This window comes from Cydia splendana, chromosome 2 (assembly GCF_910591565.1).
Source record: "Cydia splendana chromosome 2, ilCydSple1.2, whole genome shotgun sequence".
Classification (NCBI taxonomy): domain Eukaryota; kingdom Metazoa; phylum Arthropoda; class Insecta; order Lepidoptera; family Tortricidae; genus Cydia; species Cydia splendana.
The window spans coordinates 16461141-16479087 of NC_085961.1; the positions used below are offsets into that span (position 1 = coordinate 16461141).

The following is a 17947-nucleotide window of genomic DNA, read 5'->3' on the forward strand; positions in this document are numbered from 1 at the left end:
TTTTATTCCTTCCATTAAAATGTATGTGGAATTGTTGACAGCTTGTATTCTTCGAACGGTAAGGTAGTCCACAAACTATCAAACCGTAAGGGTCAAATATTAATATTAGACTAATATCTACCGTTCGTGAAATGAGCCCCTGGATATAAGGGTAAACTCAAAGAAAGAAGAAACGAGTTTAACATTTAACTGCCCGATTCGAACTTTAAGATCCGTCAATTAATAGATCTAGATTAGATGTGTCAGTGTCAAAAGTGACGTCTTTGTTTGAAGAGTTGTCATATTTTACACTGACATATCTAATCCATATCGTTTCTAGATCTATTAATTGACGTATCTTAAAGTTCGAATAACCAGCATCGTAAATTTCATAAGTACTAATCACTGTAATCAGTAAAATTACCGCACCGTAAAGGGGCCCACTGATTAACAGTCCGCCGGACGGTATCGGCCTGTCAGTTAGAACAAAATTTTGACAGTTCCGAACAACTGACAGGCCGATACCGTCCGGCGGACTGTTAATCAGTGGGCCCCTTAAAATCTACAAAGTTATTATTTATTCATTTATCGAACATAATGCGCTACAAGCCTCCGTTAGCTATTAATTTGTTATTTTGACTTACTAGACGTATTTGTAAGAAAGGGGTAAACCCATATTAAAGGGCCTTATATTAAGACGCCTGTAAGGTTTCATGAATAAGTTTCATAACCCACCAAATCTCCAAAATGATGCAACAAGTTCAACCCTTTTGCCCATTGTCGACTTTCGTTTTCACGCGCGCACGCCGCGCCGGTTCAACGCTCTCGATATAAACCTTTTGCCAAACGAAACCAGTTCGCCATTCATTCAATAGATCATTGAGCCTAGACTCATTCATTCGTTCAACCCATTAGGTGTTATGCTAATATTGTGACGAAATAGAAACTATTGTCCGGTCCTAAGTAGGACGAATTACTAATATGGCTTACATACATATTACGGATAGAGATATAGAGATATTTATTTTCATATTACCAGTACCAGATCATACTCGTATCTGTCTTTAGATTAATCTAAATAGTAATATTTAATTAAATAGTAGTACTACTTAGTGCCAACATTTTATAGGCGAGTCACTTAAAATATTTAAATATGTGATATTTCATTATTACCCGCGGGTAATACGGGTGATTTTATTAATATTGGTTGTTTTTGATAAAACCTGCTTACAACAATACCGATATTTAAGAGATATAGCTGTATTATTTTATATAAGTAAGTTACTACATATAGGCATTGACTGATAAATGTGTACCACCAAAAAGTAATACATTTTTTTTATTAGCCTGTTGTAGTGTCCCACTGCTGGGCAAAGGCCTCTCTCCCTGATTTCCACAACTCCCGTTGTAGTGCCTTCTCCGGCCAGCTTACATAGTTTTTAAATTATTATCGGCTATTAGAAATTACACAGTGTAAAATAGCCACTTGTATCGTTAATTCATCTATAACGATGTCAGTTAATATGTTGCTAAAAATTACATGCTAAAACATAGGAAAAACAACCTTCATACTGGAAAATTGGATACACATTTGTATGTAAACAAACCGCACAAAAAAAGTTTACGCTGCGTTGGGTTTCAAGCTCTTTTTATTTCAAACGTTAGTTGCCGTCCGATACAGATTCAGTCCTCTGGTGGCAAACAATAATAATCCTACTAGTAATGCTCCGGCGGTTGAATCTCAGGTGGTGAATTAGTAGGTAGGTAGTGAATTATTAAATGTGAATTAGGTAAATAGACTCTAACTAGGTTTAAAAGTCAATTACCTGTATTAAGAGCATTTTTAAACAAGTGTTAGTGTAATTTGCATTAAACGTTTTGTTCTTTTAGTCAGAAGTTGGCCGAGCAAAAATAAATGAAATAAATTTTTAATGTGATCTGTTTTTTTTAATTATTTGCTGTTTTAGTTGCTTTAAAATTAAAAATTTGGTGTACTTATAGTAAAGCTAGAGAACCAATAAGCCTTTGAAACCCGCATTTTGTAATTTGTAAATTGAATTTAATATAATTGCCCACCCAATTGATCCATCACGAAACATTGATGTTCCGGACATTTAGGTGGCGTGTGCGGAGCCGAAGCCAACATGTAGAGTTTATAATATATGACCAGTTTATGAGATGTCCGGGGTAGACCGAGCGGATGCTTATAATCTCAACTGAATATAAGTGGCGTAACAGCGATCAGTTCTACATGCATGCTGTGCATTTAGTGTAGTGTAAGTGTAATTTCTTTATCCTTATCACCTTCATTGATTTACTTCGTCGCTGACAGAGTTGTATTTGTCAATATTTTTTACGCTAAAGCGGTTTCATCTCTGTTGGGGAGCGTTTTGCAATAAACCTTGCGCTTCAACCGCACCCTGTAATTACTACTCGTCCGCATATCTTACCGAAATATGGCAAACTACCACAAAGAGCTCGTCAGTTTCCGGTAGGTGTCCACTTTCTCCCGATGGTCCCACGGCCCGGTCGCCCCAAAATGCAGCCAACCCGTTGGGCAGGAACGCCCACTATTCGGTGATTGAAGCTTGCACAGGCTTTACTTTCGCGGCCAATTAAGCTTGCAGGGGTGCGCACGGCGGGAGCTTTTAACAAGCTGAATGGCATTTTTTTTTCAACTGCTTACTTTTAAAGTGTGGCGCGTTTACTTTTATCTTTGAGATTAACAAGCAGTTGAACGACAAATTAGCTCGTGAAAGGTAGCAAGACATGTTAATTAACTTATTAATGATAAAACAAATCTAATTTCGGTTTAAATAACAAAGTTTGTATCTCAAAAGAAATTTATATTTCGCTTAGTGAGAAAATTACATTCTTACCTGTGACGCGATGAAGGATTGCAGAATCACTTTGCCCTGGTCATGAAGTTGCATAAAATGACTTCACATAGTTTTTTTAAACACTTGTACCAATTCTTATTGTGGTATTTAAAAAAATATGGTCTAATGGTTTTCGTTGCTCATTGAATTGATTCGCATTTAATCCTAATCTTACTAGCGTAGCATTTGAAAGGAACTCAGAGTCCGCTTATTCAAGAATTAACTTGCTTTTACGAATGCGAATGCAAAGTAACCTTGAAACCTAGATTAGTCCCGTTTCCTCACATTGGTTTTCTTCACCGAAGAGCAAGTATTAGGTAATATTTCAAATGATATTTCGTAGGTACAGCGAGCTGCAAAAGTGCAAACCTGCACACATTATGAATGAATTTCATTCATTAAGTGGGTATGCACTTTTACATCTGTGTGTACTTACATTATAGTTTCAAGAAACTCATTTGTATGAGCCGGGGTTTGATTGAACTCACGGCCCCCGGTTTAGAAGGCGAAGCCTAATAAATTATAAGGTCCGAACTTTTTAATATAATGAAGGAGGTAAGTATTGATTTATAAGGGACGAGGAAAGCAATTAAATTAACTCTGCTGCTATTGAACGAAAATTTATTTTACTTTCAGTCGCTTTCAATAGTTTCAATCATATCCTATTGGAAACATTTTTAACGACGCAGGTATTTAGAAGTCTTGATTCTAAAATAAGTTTTTGGCAAAAATTTCATTTTTGGTACAAGCTTTTCGCCGACTGTACTTTTTTTCCACAGGCAACTAATACTCATCGAGACAATTCTAAGAACCCCAAACACAATTAGGTTTCGTTGTTTTATCACAGAGTTCCTATGGCCACCTCCGGTTTCCATCATCAGATCAGCTCGATGACATCATAATATTGCATTGTCACCCGACTTACATATGTATGCAAAATTTCAGCTCAATCGGAAACCGGGAAGTGGATCAAATTTAACTTGCAAGATTTGATTACACACAGACAACGGTCAGGTGAAACTACATAAATAAATAAAAGCTTGTAAAAAAACTCATTAATCTTAAGCAAGAGATTTTTGAGAAATTAGGTATAACAATAAAAAAAATGCTTTCCGATTTCAGACGTGTGGGACTCACAGATTTTAAAATTAATTTAAAAACATTTTTATTTTATCTTAAAAATGCCGACAAGCAGAGATACTTGTATGTGTTTAACAAAAAGCGTGTCACACTTAAGGACAAGCTAGCATTGACCTAGCAAAGAATTTACATTGTGTGTACTTTCCCTAGAACTTTCGTTGTAACCCAAGCCGGATGGCAAGGCAACTCATGTTTTTATGTTTTTGTTTGCAGTTGAACGATGCGGCTGCGACGCGGGCTGGCTATAGGCATCCTCCTCATATTACACTTGGTGAGACAAAGTTTAAATACCTACAACTCAAGTTCGTCTTTGCAAAAGGCTGGCTGATTTTGAGAAGCTGAATTGCCTACAGATAACTAAGAATGTGTCTTGCTATTTCAGTTATGTTAGTGTCATCATCAGGATGTCGTAATGGAACACTTTATGTACTGTAATTAATTATAGAGACAGCTTAAACTTATAAGAAGAAGTGTACATTAATAAAGTATGGTTGCCTTTTTGTAATAGCTTTGCATGCGGAACTTATTAATATTGTAACTAATATTCAATCCTACTATTATAGTAGGTAGGTATATAATAATATTATGAATACGTTAGTAACTCTGTCTGTCCGTCTGTTACCTCTTCACGCTTAAACCGCTGAACCGATTTAGATGAAATTTGGTATAGAGATACTTTAAGGCCCAGGATAGGCATAGGCATAGTTTTTATAATCATCATCATTATTCCACGCAAACGAAGTCGTGGGCAGAATCTAGTATGAGAGTAATAATATCTAGGCTGTTATTTTTTGTAGCTACTTTGTGTTATGATACACAGATAAACTGCCTGCCAAACAGACAACTTTTAAATCTTATCCCTATCTTATCTTGTGGCAGGTCACGTCTTCGATATGTTTTTAATAAAATCTTGCCAAAACCTTTCACTCGTTTTGAAGTGTTGTAGTACTTGGTGCATAGTCACGTTTCATCATTTTGTATAGAAAAGCAAGTTTCTTTTTAAATTCCGTTAAAAGCGTTTGTCTAAGCAAATTTAAGGAAACTAAATGACATAGGTATACATAGAAATCACTTATTATTTTTTCGTGCACAATAATTAAATGTTCCTTATGTATACCTGGAACCGGGAAGGCGGGGTAATTACGAACACCTAAGGGAGTTTTGAAATAAATATAAAATCTGCTCGATCTGCTGTTACGATCATTCGCAATAATCGCCATTGACTCAGACTAGCCTAAAAAGGAGATCATGTACGGACAGATTAATCAGGATTAAACATTAATTTTAAAAACGTAGGTACATATTGCCCGACAAAAATCACAACGTTAGCCAAGTGAATACGATTGCCTACAATAACCTAATTAATTTTCTAAAGACAATTGTTCATATTAAAAAAGGTAGGTGTAGGTGTACGAATGTAAACACTGATGATTGGTGGGTCACTGCCCCGGGGCCTACCTACACAATAACCACCAATCAACAGACTGCGTTATGAATTTATTGTGATCACGTTTGCTACTTCTTATGAATACGTAATTGACCTATCTCTTTATATAATAAAGCTGGCTGCATTGAACGTACTTTATTAATTTTACACAAATTATTAGGTACGTTTGTACACATGTACCTATTAGTTAATATTTTAGTACTAAACTACCTACATAAATTACACATTATGCACCCGCGCCAATATGAATGAGGAGGAATTCAAATTTCTGTCAAAAAAAATGTTACGCTAGGGGCTGCAGAACTCTGCCACTATAAATGTATTCTATTAAGTAATAACTATTTATTATACAAACATCTGAAAGAATTTCGATGAAATTTAGCACACAGACAGTTTTTAACCTAGAATAGGAAATACTTAACATTATTTTTGTCCCAAAATTAATTCCGTCGGGGGTTACAATAAAGATTGCAATTTACTAAGGGAATATTATGGGGGAGTGGGTGCAAGGCAGTGCCGCAGGCAGAGTCTAATATGTGTGTTATTACCTGAAATTATTGATTTTCGTTTTAATAGTTAATGTTGATATTCAAAAATTTTATCCGTTGAAGAATAATTTTACCATGATTATTATATTTTATGCTACCTAGCGTTGCATGCTATTTTATAATGTTTGCAACTTTGCTCCCCCCTGTTGACCTGACCTGAAAACCACGGTCCGCTGACATTCCCTTACTAATTTAGTCACGCTAAATTTAACGTAGTAGCTACTAATGAAGGCTTAGGCTTTATGTACATATTAGGATCTATCACTCACTTTCGTATTGTATATATTGGCCTCTATATTCAAAATTTAAAGACCTTTCCCTGACGTGCTCGCAATCTTCTTAAATCAGAACTTTAATATAGCTGATCATCGATTTTTAAATCGATGTTGCTCATACATAATTTGGTAAAGAGTTAAGTCGGATGACGCACCGAAAGTATGTGCTATCTTTATTTAAACTACATTTTGAACATTGCGTGATCAACGCGCATGCAGTTGTTGCCTCTGGAGTTGTAGGCGTCCATAGGCTACGAAGACTGCTTACCATCAGACAGGTATGTTTGTTAAAAGAAGGAAATGCATAAAAAAAGGTTAGATTTTGTGTAGCTAGAATGTAACCTTAAAATTAATGAATTAAAGAAAAACGCGAGGGCGTTGATCCTTAAATGTATTTTTAACTTAACTTCTTAATTGGTAGTGATACTACTTATTTCCTGCCATTGACAATATTATGTTGATTTTTTTTGTTGAATCTTGATCCAAAATCATCGTTCAAATGAAGCACGTAAGTAGAGCGTACTCACCGCATGAAAGTTAATGATTTTTAATCGAGACACTTACCGTTTATGGTGCACTCCGTCTCGCTTGTGCCGACTATTTTCACAATTTGCAATAATGTTTAACATCAATTTTATTGGACACCGCTTTTCTAAATAAGTGACGAAAGTATTGCCTGAGTTTTCTTGGGTTTCCCTAACATGACTAAAACTTTGTTTTCTTTCCGGACTTTTACATTCAGTGAAATAGAAACATAAATTGTAAACTTTTATCTAGCTTTATATTCCCTAAGACTCTTAAACTACGAGTGCTACAATACTTATTTATTACGCCTCCTTTAAACAGTATTTAAACCAGTAGGTAATTTATCTTCAATGTTATATCTTATATGTATTTGTTTTGCATAAAATGTTCAAAGGCGTCATCTGAATGAAGAAATTATTTTTCCATTCATCACTCTTATTTAATTTTCAATTACGTCTTAATGACCAGGATTCACTTCATTTGTAATACTCGGAAGATGCCTGAATTATTACAAAAAATCGTCTTTCTTGATAAGTTTATTTTTAGAACCATAATGAGCGCTTTCATTGGAATTGGATTAAGACCTGGGCCTGCTGTGGCGGTACTCTCGTTTTTTAGATAAGTCTGGTGTTTTAGATTAGGTGACTTCTGTTTGCGACAACAAAATCTGGCTTTTGTTCTGACTACCTCAGGCGCCTTTGTTTTCTTCTGTGCTATGCGCTATGCCTGCCTAGTTGTATTTTGTTATATAGCATAATTACTAAAACGTGCATCAGAAGTACACTTTCCTATTTTGAACAGCAAATACCAGAACCAAGTGTTTGAGAAAATTTAATAAATTTCGAATTGTTGCATAGTTAGGTAAATGAAAAGACCGACTAATAGATTGGGAAAGGGATATATAATATGTTGCTTAATATTGCTTACTCTATTCTCTCAGTAGTTGTCATTTTCCCTATTGTTATATAATCTCTGGGAAAACGCGCATTTTTGAGTTTTTATATGTTTTCCGAGCAAAGCTTTGTCTCCCAGATATTTGTTAGATATTAGACAGCGGATTGGAATCACTGTTTTTTCAAGCCCAGCAATGTTTGGTATGGTAATGTTGAGTAAGTTCATGGCAAACAAGCATTGGATATAAATATTTAATGCTTTCGAATTCTAAACAAGTTTGAATTAATTGCGCACTTAGCTCTGAACTAGGGTAACAAAAAGCATAAACAACCAGGGTGGAGTCGCGAGGAAGCAGACTCATAGAATCTAATACGGTGACCGGGTAAACAGTCCAAATATGGGCACGGGCGACCCACTGCGCTGACGGACGCTGCGGCAAGTTCCGTCTGTGTCCACTCTTTACCCGCTTTGCCCTGTGGAAAGTAAGAAGGCACTTGAACTGTTTCTATTTACTGATATTGTAGACACAACTTTTTAACGCTTCTACTCTAAAAATGTTCTTGTTTCGAGTTAACGACCTTCAAACCTATTCGTTATACTGTCTCCGCAAAAGGTGGTCCTAAGTATGAATTCCGGTTAAGGGTTAATCATGAATGTTTTCTATGTGTAAAAATATTATTTTCTTGTGACATTATCTCTCTTAATACTTAATCGTAGGTAACAGGGACTATAAGTAAACTTTGAAACAATGTAAACATTAAATCTAACTGTCGAAATAACAGAGGGGCTCGATTGAAGTACGTAATGTGCCTTACAATTGCAATGGGATCGAAAAGCATTCATAGTGCCAATGTCCGACGTCGACAGTCGAGCAACAAAACATTCTGGTCTCTCAGTGAGGGTGTCATACACAAAAAGCGATATTTATTTCTTAGGCGATACAAATCTCACCACTGAAAAGAAAGTGCAGATAGCTATAGTCACCATCCTCATCATCATCAGAGCAGAAAGTTTTAACTTACGGCTTATTCGAACTTTAAAGTTCGAATCGAAAAACTATACATATTATTTGTATACCTAAGCTGGAGTTTTTTTAATCTACATATTGATAATTTTATCCAACATTATGTTATGTGAGTATCTACCTCTCTGTGAATCAATTTATTTGTGATGTTATTCCCTCTCGTTGTGTATATGAAAATTACGACACAGTTTATTAGAAAACATGCTTAATACATATGGCTTATTATGGAGAGGGCTTATAATATAACTACCTACCACAAAAATGCATGTTTGGTAAATTTACATGTTATACTTAAATCAGGGTTTTAATAGTTGTCTAGAGGGAAGGCAACGAGTGACAGGAAAAAATTAATTCAGCCTATGCAACATTTTCACCTTGTAACTTTCTAGAAAACAAACCTTAATTTGTCTTCAAATATGTATTATCACTACACCTTATATTTAAAACTAAGTCCTCCGCTGCGTCTACCTGTTTGTAAATATGTACCTATGTATGTATGTTCTCAATAAATTCAAAAACTACTCAATGCGGTTTTCACCTATCAATAGAAGTATTCTTGACGAAGGATTGGGTGTATAATTTGAAACCAAACTAGTCAATCGAAATCGACTAAATATCTCGGATGACACAAATAGTAAGAGGCACGTATAGCAAAATACCCGAGTCGATTTACGACAATAGTAGTGAAGAGTAAAAGCCGGCTTTCCCGGCGGTCGGTCACCGCGCGACCTACAGCGACGACACACATTGAACTTGAAATCCTGCTCAGGATTGTAGCGGGCGACAAATGGGCATTTTACCCTGTTTGTAAAAATGGAGGTGAAAATAGAAAACTCTGGCGCAGTTGTAAAAACACCTTCAGTTGGAGAGATATAACTCACCATTTGACAGAAGTAGAACGTAAATGTAATTAATGGTGTCATTGATAAATTGATAATCGATAGTAAGTTGGTCGATCTTAAGTATGTATAAATATATCAGTTTTCCTTAACCTTATTACTACAAAAACGTTCATAGAAAAGAATAAGATAGAGGTAATTTGGATACTGTACTAGACTAATTTGGATAAAACTTCGCACATATGGAGATCTAGGCTTCAAATGAAAAATGATATTATATACTTTTTATTGCCCGATTTATCTTTTAACATTAAAACGTTACATCAGCGTGCAATCATTAACGAGATAAATGCGAATATTGTCACTAACTCACGAAAGTGAAGCTATGTATGTTGTTTGATATTGAACTCAAACATTTGGACCTACATATATCAGGAGTTAAAACCCTGTTTGAAAAATGAGCTGTCTTGTACAGGCCGCCGTGTCCTATGCGCTATATTTGGCATCGCGCCATATCAAAGCGCTCAATAGAGCAAAAGCGAGGGGTCGTCGTATTATCAGCTGTTCGGGGTCGGCATTATTTTCACTTGAGTAGTAAAGGTCGGGGGTTAAACTAAGAGGTTAAACTAAATAATTCAATCACAATCTTAAACTATGACGAAATTTAATTGACTTACTGAAATTTTTCATTTATATACATATATACGACCACATTAAGGTCCTGATTATCTTCCTTTTTTTAACTATTTCAATAATGGCAGTCTTTAATCACTCATCCATGCAATTTGGCTACAGTATGCAGTAAAGTATAGTACCTACCTACATATTTATCAACGTCCTATACAGAGCATATTATAAATTATCATTTTGAAAGATACATAGTCACTCAACGAAGCGAAATGGATGCGTATTAATGACAATCACTGGCACTTTCTCAAATTATAATGTGTAAAACTACATTTTCACCATAAAACATATCCGCCAGCGTAAACTACTGAGGTGGTGACTGGCAGATACCGAGCGATAAAAACGATACTTGCGGCGCAATTTTTTTTCTTGCTTCACTCATACATACAGTGTAGCACATAATTCAGTACACCGGCAGAGTACTATATCCCAAGTAATTGAATGAAAGTGAAATTCGCCCGCTAAGATCAACGACCGCGCGCTGACACACTGCTCTTGAGTGCCACTCCCCGAGTAAATACTTGTATCAGCACTGGTAATGAATACGCGGAACTCTGGCTACGGTGCCTACAGCCTAGTCGCATTTGGGTATCGATAACTTAAACGCACGGCTATGCTCGTTGTTGTTTTATAATTTATAAAGGTGTATAAAGCACCTGCCTGGCGTTAAGAGCATACCTGTCCCCTGTCAAATTAACCGTTTTGCTTTGAACCATGGTATAAGTCATTCTATGGTAGAAACAAATTGATACGTTTGTCGCCAAAATTTAATAACAATTAATTAGTCTTGATTTATAATTAAATGTAATATGTAATTTTATGCATGAGGCTTTTTATACCGTTTCAATGTCAATATTACTCAATATACAGCCCTACAAACAAGTAAGTATACAGCTCGCCTGATGGAAGGCGGTTACGAAAACCATCGGACGAGGGTACTACACGCAGCTTGTCAATCGTTTAATAATCTTTACACTCATTCCTCGAAGATCCTCTACAATCTACGGTGCTTCCCTGAGGAAACCTTGCCAGGCTATTAATTGCTCTGCAGTTCAGAAGTGGTGAAGTGGGGAAGTTTTACTCTAAAAAAATGATTTTATATCATATATCGTGCGAGAATCAAACCCTGTTGCAAGAAAATTGGACTACTATACTAATTCCTCAGAAACTTGACGCCGCTTAACCCTATCAGATTGAAAATAAAAAAAGACATTACACTATTCTGTGAATACAACACTACAAACGAGGCATGAAACGCCATCCCCGCTATCATTTAGATAATCATCGAAGATTAATCTCCGTTCCATTAAAACTTTCTCCTCTACTTTTTATTACATAATTTGGTACGTGGTATCCCCTGGATCAATTCAGATCCCATTCTAAAATAATTGCTGGATTCCACTCTTTGCCGGGACCGACGTGCTCTATAAGACCACTCGTAAATCTTTATCGAAGTAATATAAAAGCTCTACACGCTTCTTGCAGGCAATACTTTCTAATGTTGTTCCTTGAGGCGAAACAAATGAGAGGTATAAAAGACCTGACAATTCGTTAATTCTAGGTTCGAAAATTGCCGTCAACACCCACAATGACTCAAAATTGTAGAGTGCCGCCGACCATTTGGTTTCAGTGGAAATTGTTCATATTTTATTTATAGCCCGGCCACCCAGGCTGCACGAAGTTATTTAATAAATGCGTTCGTTTTTAATTTTCCATGTTTCTATAATTTTATACCATTGATAATAGGAAGTTAGAAATGCGGTGACAAAAAAGATTAGCCATAAACATGTCTTGATTAAACCGGAAAAAAATCGGAAACCGGAGCGGTCCAATGAGCAGTGATTTAAGTTATTCGAAACCAGAATCACGAACAACTTTCTCGAGATCATTCCATTCATGCCCCCAGGAGCCCGACCGACCCGGCGAAAGACGGGCTGCATTAGTATTAGTAACCTCGAAGTTGCATTTACAATCTGCGTTGTCACATAATTTTTGATACAGGTGTGTCCCCAGAGATGTATTAAAGACGGTCAGTGTGTCGTATTAAATAACACTTAAAATACGTATCGCCCACGAGCCAGTGAAAGCCGACCGTGGCTTAATACTACGAGGGAAATGTGGATATTTTCGTGTCAGAATAATACTTACAGTTTTTTTTAAGGAGTAGCTTGAAGTTCAACTTGGCTTTTGAGGACGGTGTTCTACTGTGGACAGGTTCTTCTTTATTGATATTTAGAAAAAACCGAAGATGTCTGAATATGTAACTATGTATATACATTATATTAATAATATTTAAGAATCTTTCTCCTTTACATTGACTAAAAGTCAAAAGGGGCTCTACGACACTCTAGGTGTTGACTTTAGCTCCGCGCACGCTTCTTAAATGTCCGGAATACCATTGTTTCGTGATGGGTAAAGTCATACATATAAAAATAAATAGAATAAAGTTGAAAATATTTGCACACCCTTATAAAAAGTAAGCTTAGGTCCTTGTTAACCATCTCAACTTTTTATCTGTGTTTGAAATAGCTAATTTTAGTTAAAAGTAGCTCCCCCGAATTATTGTAATCACGATTATAATATTTTAGAACGGTGGTATGATATGTCAAAGTTTATCTATAAATATGGACTTAAAAGCAACTTTCATTTACACTTGCGCTATTTGGCGTCAAACAAAAATTGCCCCTTTCAGATCAAACTATAGTGATAATTTAACGCTGCGCTGACATAATTCAGATACCTATAGAGATAACTTTAGCACTGAATGATGTTTCCAGAGAAATCAAAAGTATTCAATAGTAATAATATCGATATTTTTTTTGCAGCATTTTTGAGAAAGCCGGCTATCACGGCCGGAAAACTGTATAAAATTAAACAGATTCTCATGGCCTTCCGTTGAAACTTACCATTCAAGCCTGAAAATTTAAGCATTCCTTACCTCGACAATTAATGTACATAAGTGCCACCGCACACTAGCGTCTTTTGAGCGTCGGGATCTAGTTAGCGCTATGGAAAATGACTTCGCTGCGCAGTTGCGTCAACTTTGCGTTGAGCAGCGGCCATTGACTAGACGCCGACGCTCGGGACTCTCGGGAGACGCTAGTGTGGGGTGGCTCTTATTACGCTACACAAAAATATATTTGGATTTAAGTACCTACAAAACAAATATTTGTAAATTTCAGAGTGGAGCTCTCACCGACCAAACTTCAAACGAGAGTGGCGGGGGTGGCGGAGGTGCCAATGCAGACTCCAGCAATGCCGTCGAGCCGTCGGCTGACCAGCTGGCCATGGAATCCTCGGAGCGAGAGACGCCGAGCCACGCGTACAACGGACCCCCGCCGCCAGCGCCCCCACCACACAACAGAAGACAAAACCCACCACATCATCAGCAACATCACGCATTAGGTAAGTAATCAACTGATGAACCAAAGTAGTATGCTAATAGGTACAAATTGTTTTATATTGTTCAATGTACGGCAAGCTGCAAAAGTGTATTACTCACTTTATGAATTAATTCACCGACTTTTTTCCACTCCACCGTTTCTCATTTCACCCCTTGATATGAAGTTAGGAATATAAAGTATAGGTAAAATTAAATTTGACTCATTCCAATATCAAACTTTGATTTCATTTCATCCAAATCCATTCAGCCATTTTGAGGCACGGTGCTACAGATATCCAAATAGCTAAATGTCTAAACAATTAAACTTTCACGTTCGTATATATATAAGAATACATTATATGTATTCATAAGTATATAATAATATTTTTTATGTTTTTACATGTGTATTTAAGTTTTTATGTTTTAATTTATAAATGTTTTAAGGTTGATTGGTAGAAAATACAATTGCATTAAGTTCGCTTTTGTACGATAAGTTTTTCTTATAAGATGTACCTTATAAATAAATAACATAAATTCATAATACTTAGTAGGATAATTGAATAATAATGAATATAGATAACTAATGAAATATTATTTTGGGCTTTTCAGGTATGCCGAGGATCACGAATCATCATCCTATCCACTCGAAACCATTTGCTCTCGGGCCGCCGGTTAGTCATCATAAGAACGACATAGGCCCTGGCTTCAGAGGTCCACCCCCTCAATCTGCTGCACCGACTGACGCCCAAACATCTGCCAGCGACAAAGTGTTCAGTGGTGCCGGAGATGTGTGGCCGGCACCTGCTCCTGATATGCCTAAAATTGTTTCTTTGGACGTCAAGTGTGAAAAGAATGCCATGCGAGTTTTTCTGAGTTTTGACAAACCATTCTTTGGAATAGTCTTCTCTAAAGGGCATTATTCCAATCATCAATGCGTCCACCTGCCACCCAACCTAGGCAGAACAACAGCATCATTTGAGATTGGAGCTCACGCTTGTGGAACAGCTGGTAGTGGTGATCCTAGATACAGAGGAGACGTAACAGCCGCTGGTACATACTTTGAAAATGTAATAGTTATTCAATACGACCCACAGGTCCAAGAGGTTTGGGATCAGGCTCGAAAATTACGTTGCACATGGCACGATCAGTATGAAAAAGCAGTCACTTTCAGACCTTTCCCAGTAGATATGTTAGATGTTGTACGCGCCGATTTTGCCGGTGATAACGTTGGATGTTGGATGCAAATCCAAGTAGGTAAAGGACCATGGGCCTCTGAAGTATCAGGTCTGGTAAAGATTGGGCAAACTATGACCATGGTATTGGCCATTAAGGATGACGATGCGAAGTTCGACATGCTTGTACGAGACTGTGTAGCTCACGACGGTCAACGCGCTCCTATACAATTAGTCGATAGGCGAGGCTGTGTAACACGACCGAAACTAATGTCAAGATTTACGAAGATCAAGAATTTCGGGGCCAGTGCTTCCGTTCTCTCGTACGCACACTTCCAAGCATTTAAGTTCCCTGATTCCATGGAAGTGCACTTTCAATGTACCATACAGATTTGCAGGTATCGCTGCCCTGAGCAATGCTCTGATGGTGGTCAAAATGTTATTACTCCCCATGCCGAATACGGGCCTCCTCAGATAGACGCTTTCCCAGTCGGCGCTGAATTAAGAAGAGACGAGCGAAGAGTGCGAAGACAACGACGTGCTACATCGCCTGAGAAAGAAGTGGGAGTAAACCGAGTTATACGTGTTGTTTCCGCCGGAGATTTGAATTTAGATTCTACAGATGAAACTGCTGCTCCTAGAATTTTACCCACTCCTGGTCTAGTTTGCATGACTACTCCAGGGTTTGCAGCGACCCTCGGGACGCTTCTTGCCACATTAGTGTGTTCTTGCGCTGTATCAGCAGTGCTTTTCTTAAAACTACGACCCATCACGACTTTGAAGAAGAAAACAGCTGCCATTGCGACGATAGCCCGGCCACACCCACCGACTGCTCGGTTTTATTCGTAACGTTCATTGATATAATTTAATTTGTACATATTAGTTGTGATGAGACTGAAGTATGTAGACCATTCCAATTTCATTAACCTGTGCTAAATAGTTTGCTCAATATATTAATAATCAGATTCATACGCATCGAAATAGTGATGTTTAAAATTATAAAATATAGTTACTTAATTCGACTTGTAGAAATTCATCCTCAACACTGCTCAATTTTAGTAAAAAAACTTCAGTGACATCGTCAATTTGTTTCCTATTTATATACAAAATTATTAGTTTTTGCCATTGTATTATTGATATACCCCTATTTGATATTTATTGAAAGGAAACTGCCTATGTACTTAAATCTTAATTAGGACAAATTATTATTTTACGACACAAATATAGTATTAAATAATATAAGTACAATCTTCTGTTACCTCTTTGCAAATAAGTAGGTATTTTTATTTGTATCAGGGGCAACGGAAAATACATGTGTGGTAATAACAATCAGCATTTAGGTGAACCGCTAGGAAATAAATTAAAATAACTTGTCATTAGTATTAATAATTATTTATTCTAGGTAAGTTTATTGATGTAGCCACAATGCTACATGTAATATATTTATGTTATACCGCCTCAGTACCTCTTCTTTTTATTTATTGTTTTTCTCTACAGATTTAAAGGATTTATGATATGTTACTTACTTATTATTTTTAGTTATTTATTGTGATTGTTTTTATATGCAATATTTGAAAGCATGCCATCATTCTTAATACTTATACTTAATAAAGATCATTATTCTGTTTGACGGTTATAAATCTGTATTAAGTGTAGAAAATAATTTTGAAAAAATAAACTCAATATGACAGAGGAACGTGTAATTTTTTTCGATTTATTTACTTTGAAGTAATTTGTCAAAAGTATAGTTGAATCATCGAGAGCGTGGAATTGCATATGTAGTAGTATTGTTTGTTTACAGGCATTCTATATTTGAATTTTCTATTTTCTTGTACTATCAGCATACAACCACTACAAATGCAATTCCATCTTCTCGATAATTCAACTATACCTATATGTATCAAATAAAGCTACTGATTGAATACAAGGTCGGTATTTGTCAGTATATATTTAATTAACTGGGTTAAATCCGCGTCTACACGTCTTGGCACAGCCATCAACAGAGTTTTCGTGGCAGGCCGAAACCGTCTTAGTTTAGCTGTGGGATCCATGGCTTGCAGAACCAGGAACCAGTTCCAGCTAGACCAGGGTCTTGTCGCAATGACGTATGCATAATTAATAGACCACAGACCACCTTATGATCCTTGTAGTCGTGTTCCTAGGCTTTAATAACCTGATGTAGTCACCCTGAAAAGTGATAAAGTGACCACCGAAAACCTCTTGAATTGTCTCGTTATTTTCTTATACATTTGAGATTGAAAAAACACCCTTTTACAAATCGAACTTCAGTGAATCTAGCTTCTGCCTAAATAATTGAGCGTTTCTTTTATTTTTTGCCATTTTTATATATTGTGACCTTTTTTGCCACTTTTGTGTTATTTCTAGTCAGGATCGCGAGCCCTTTTCATCTTTATAGGAGAAAAAAAGTGTCCTGAAATTTCTATACATTTTTCAAACTTTCCTTTTTGTTACCTCCATACAAAGTATATAGAAAAATGGTAACACAATAGGAAAAAAACTCTGGGACATTTTTTTATCCCATTAGGGTCGAACAAGCTCGTGATTCTGAGTAGAAATAACACAAAAGTGACAAAAAAGGTCACAATATGTATTTAAAAAAAATATAAAGAAACGCTCAATTGGATGTTTATTATTTGTAAATAGTTAAGTACTAAATATGTCAATATAAATTAAAAGTACTTTAAATTGATACAAATCTTTTTTTTGACGGCGAATGTAAGAGAATAATTAGTAAGAGAGAAATTCGAGGGGCTGCTGTCTGGGGGGTAACGACACAATTTTTCAGCCTGACTGGCAACATCAGGTACTTAACTCTTTGAACGCAACTCCTATTATATACAACGCGCCATTGTAAACCTAATCGAAATGCACGAAGGTCACACTGGCACCGAGTACGTCAGTTGACGACTTTGGCAGTCAAACGGTTAAAGCCGAGGAACACCACTACAAGGATCAGAAGTCAAATTGCGATCTATTTAATAATAATATAATATGTACTCCACTCATCCCTCCAACTCTATTTGAGGTCAAAACCACCCAAATTTTGAACTGTAAGCACAGAATACATAATACCTAGTACTACCTAACCGTACAGAAAGGACACTTCCTACAAAACCGAAGTTTGACAGCGATTCA

The 17947-nt window shown here is 36.5% G+C and overlaps 1 protein-coding gene across 1 annotated transcript in view; it reads left to right on the forward strand.

Moving 5' to 3' along the window:
• LOC134805060 (uncharacterized) overlaps positions 1 to 15798 on the forward strand; it is a 35256-nt gene extending 19458 nt beyond the window's left edge. Inside the window, exons 2-4 of the mRNA XM_063778348.1 lie at positions 4212 to 4269; positions 13420 to 13642; positions 14229 to 15798. Coding sequence (XP_063634418.1) covers positions 4219 to 4269; positions 13420 to 13642; positions 14229 to 15640 — 1686 coding nt within the window. The 5' untranslated portion in view covers positions 4212 to 4218 and the 3' untranslated portion in view covers positions 15641 to 15798. The remainder of the gene's footprint in view (positions 1 to 4211; positions 4270 to 13419; positions 13643 to 14228) is intronic.
• The last annotated feature ends 2149 nt before the right edge of the window (positions 15799 to 17947 follow it).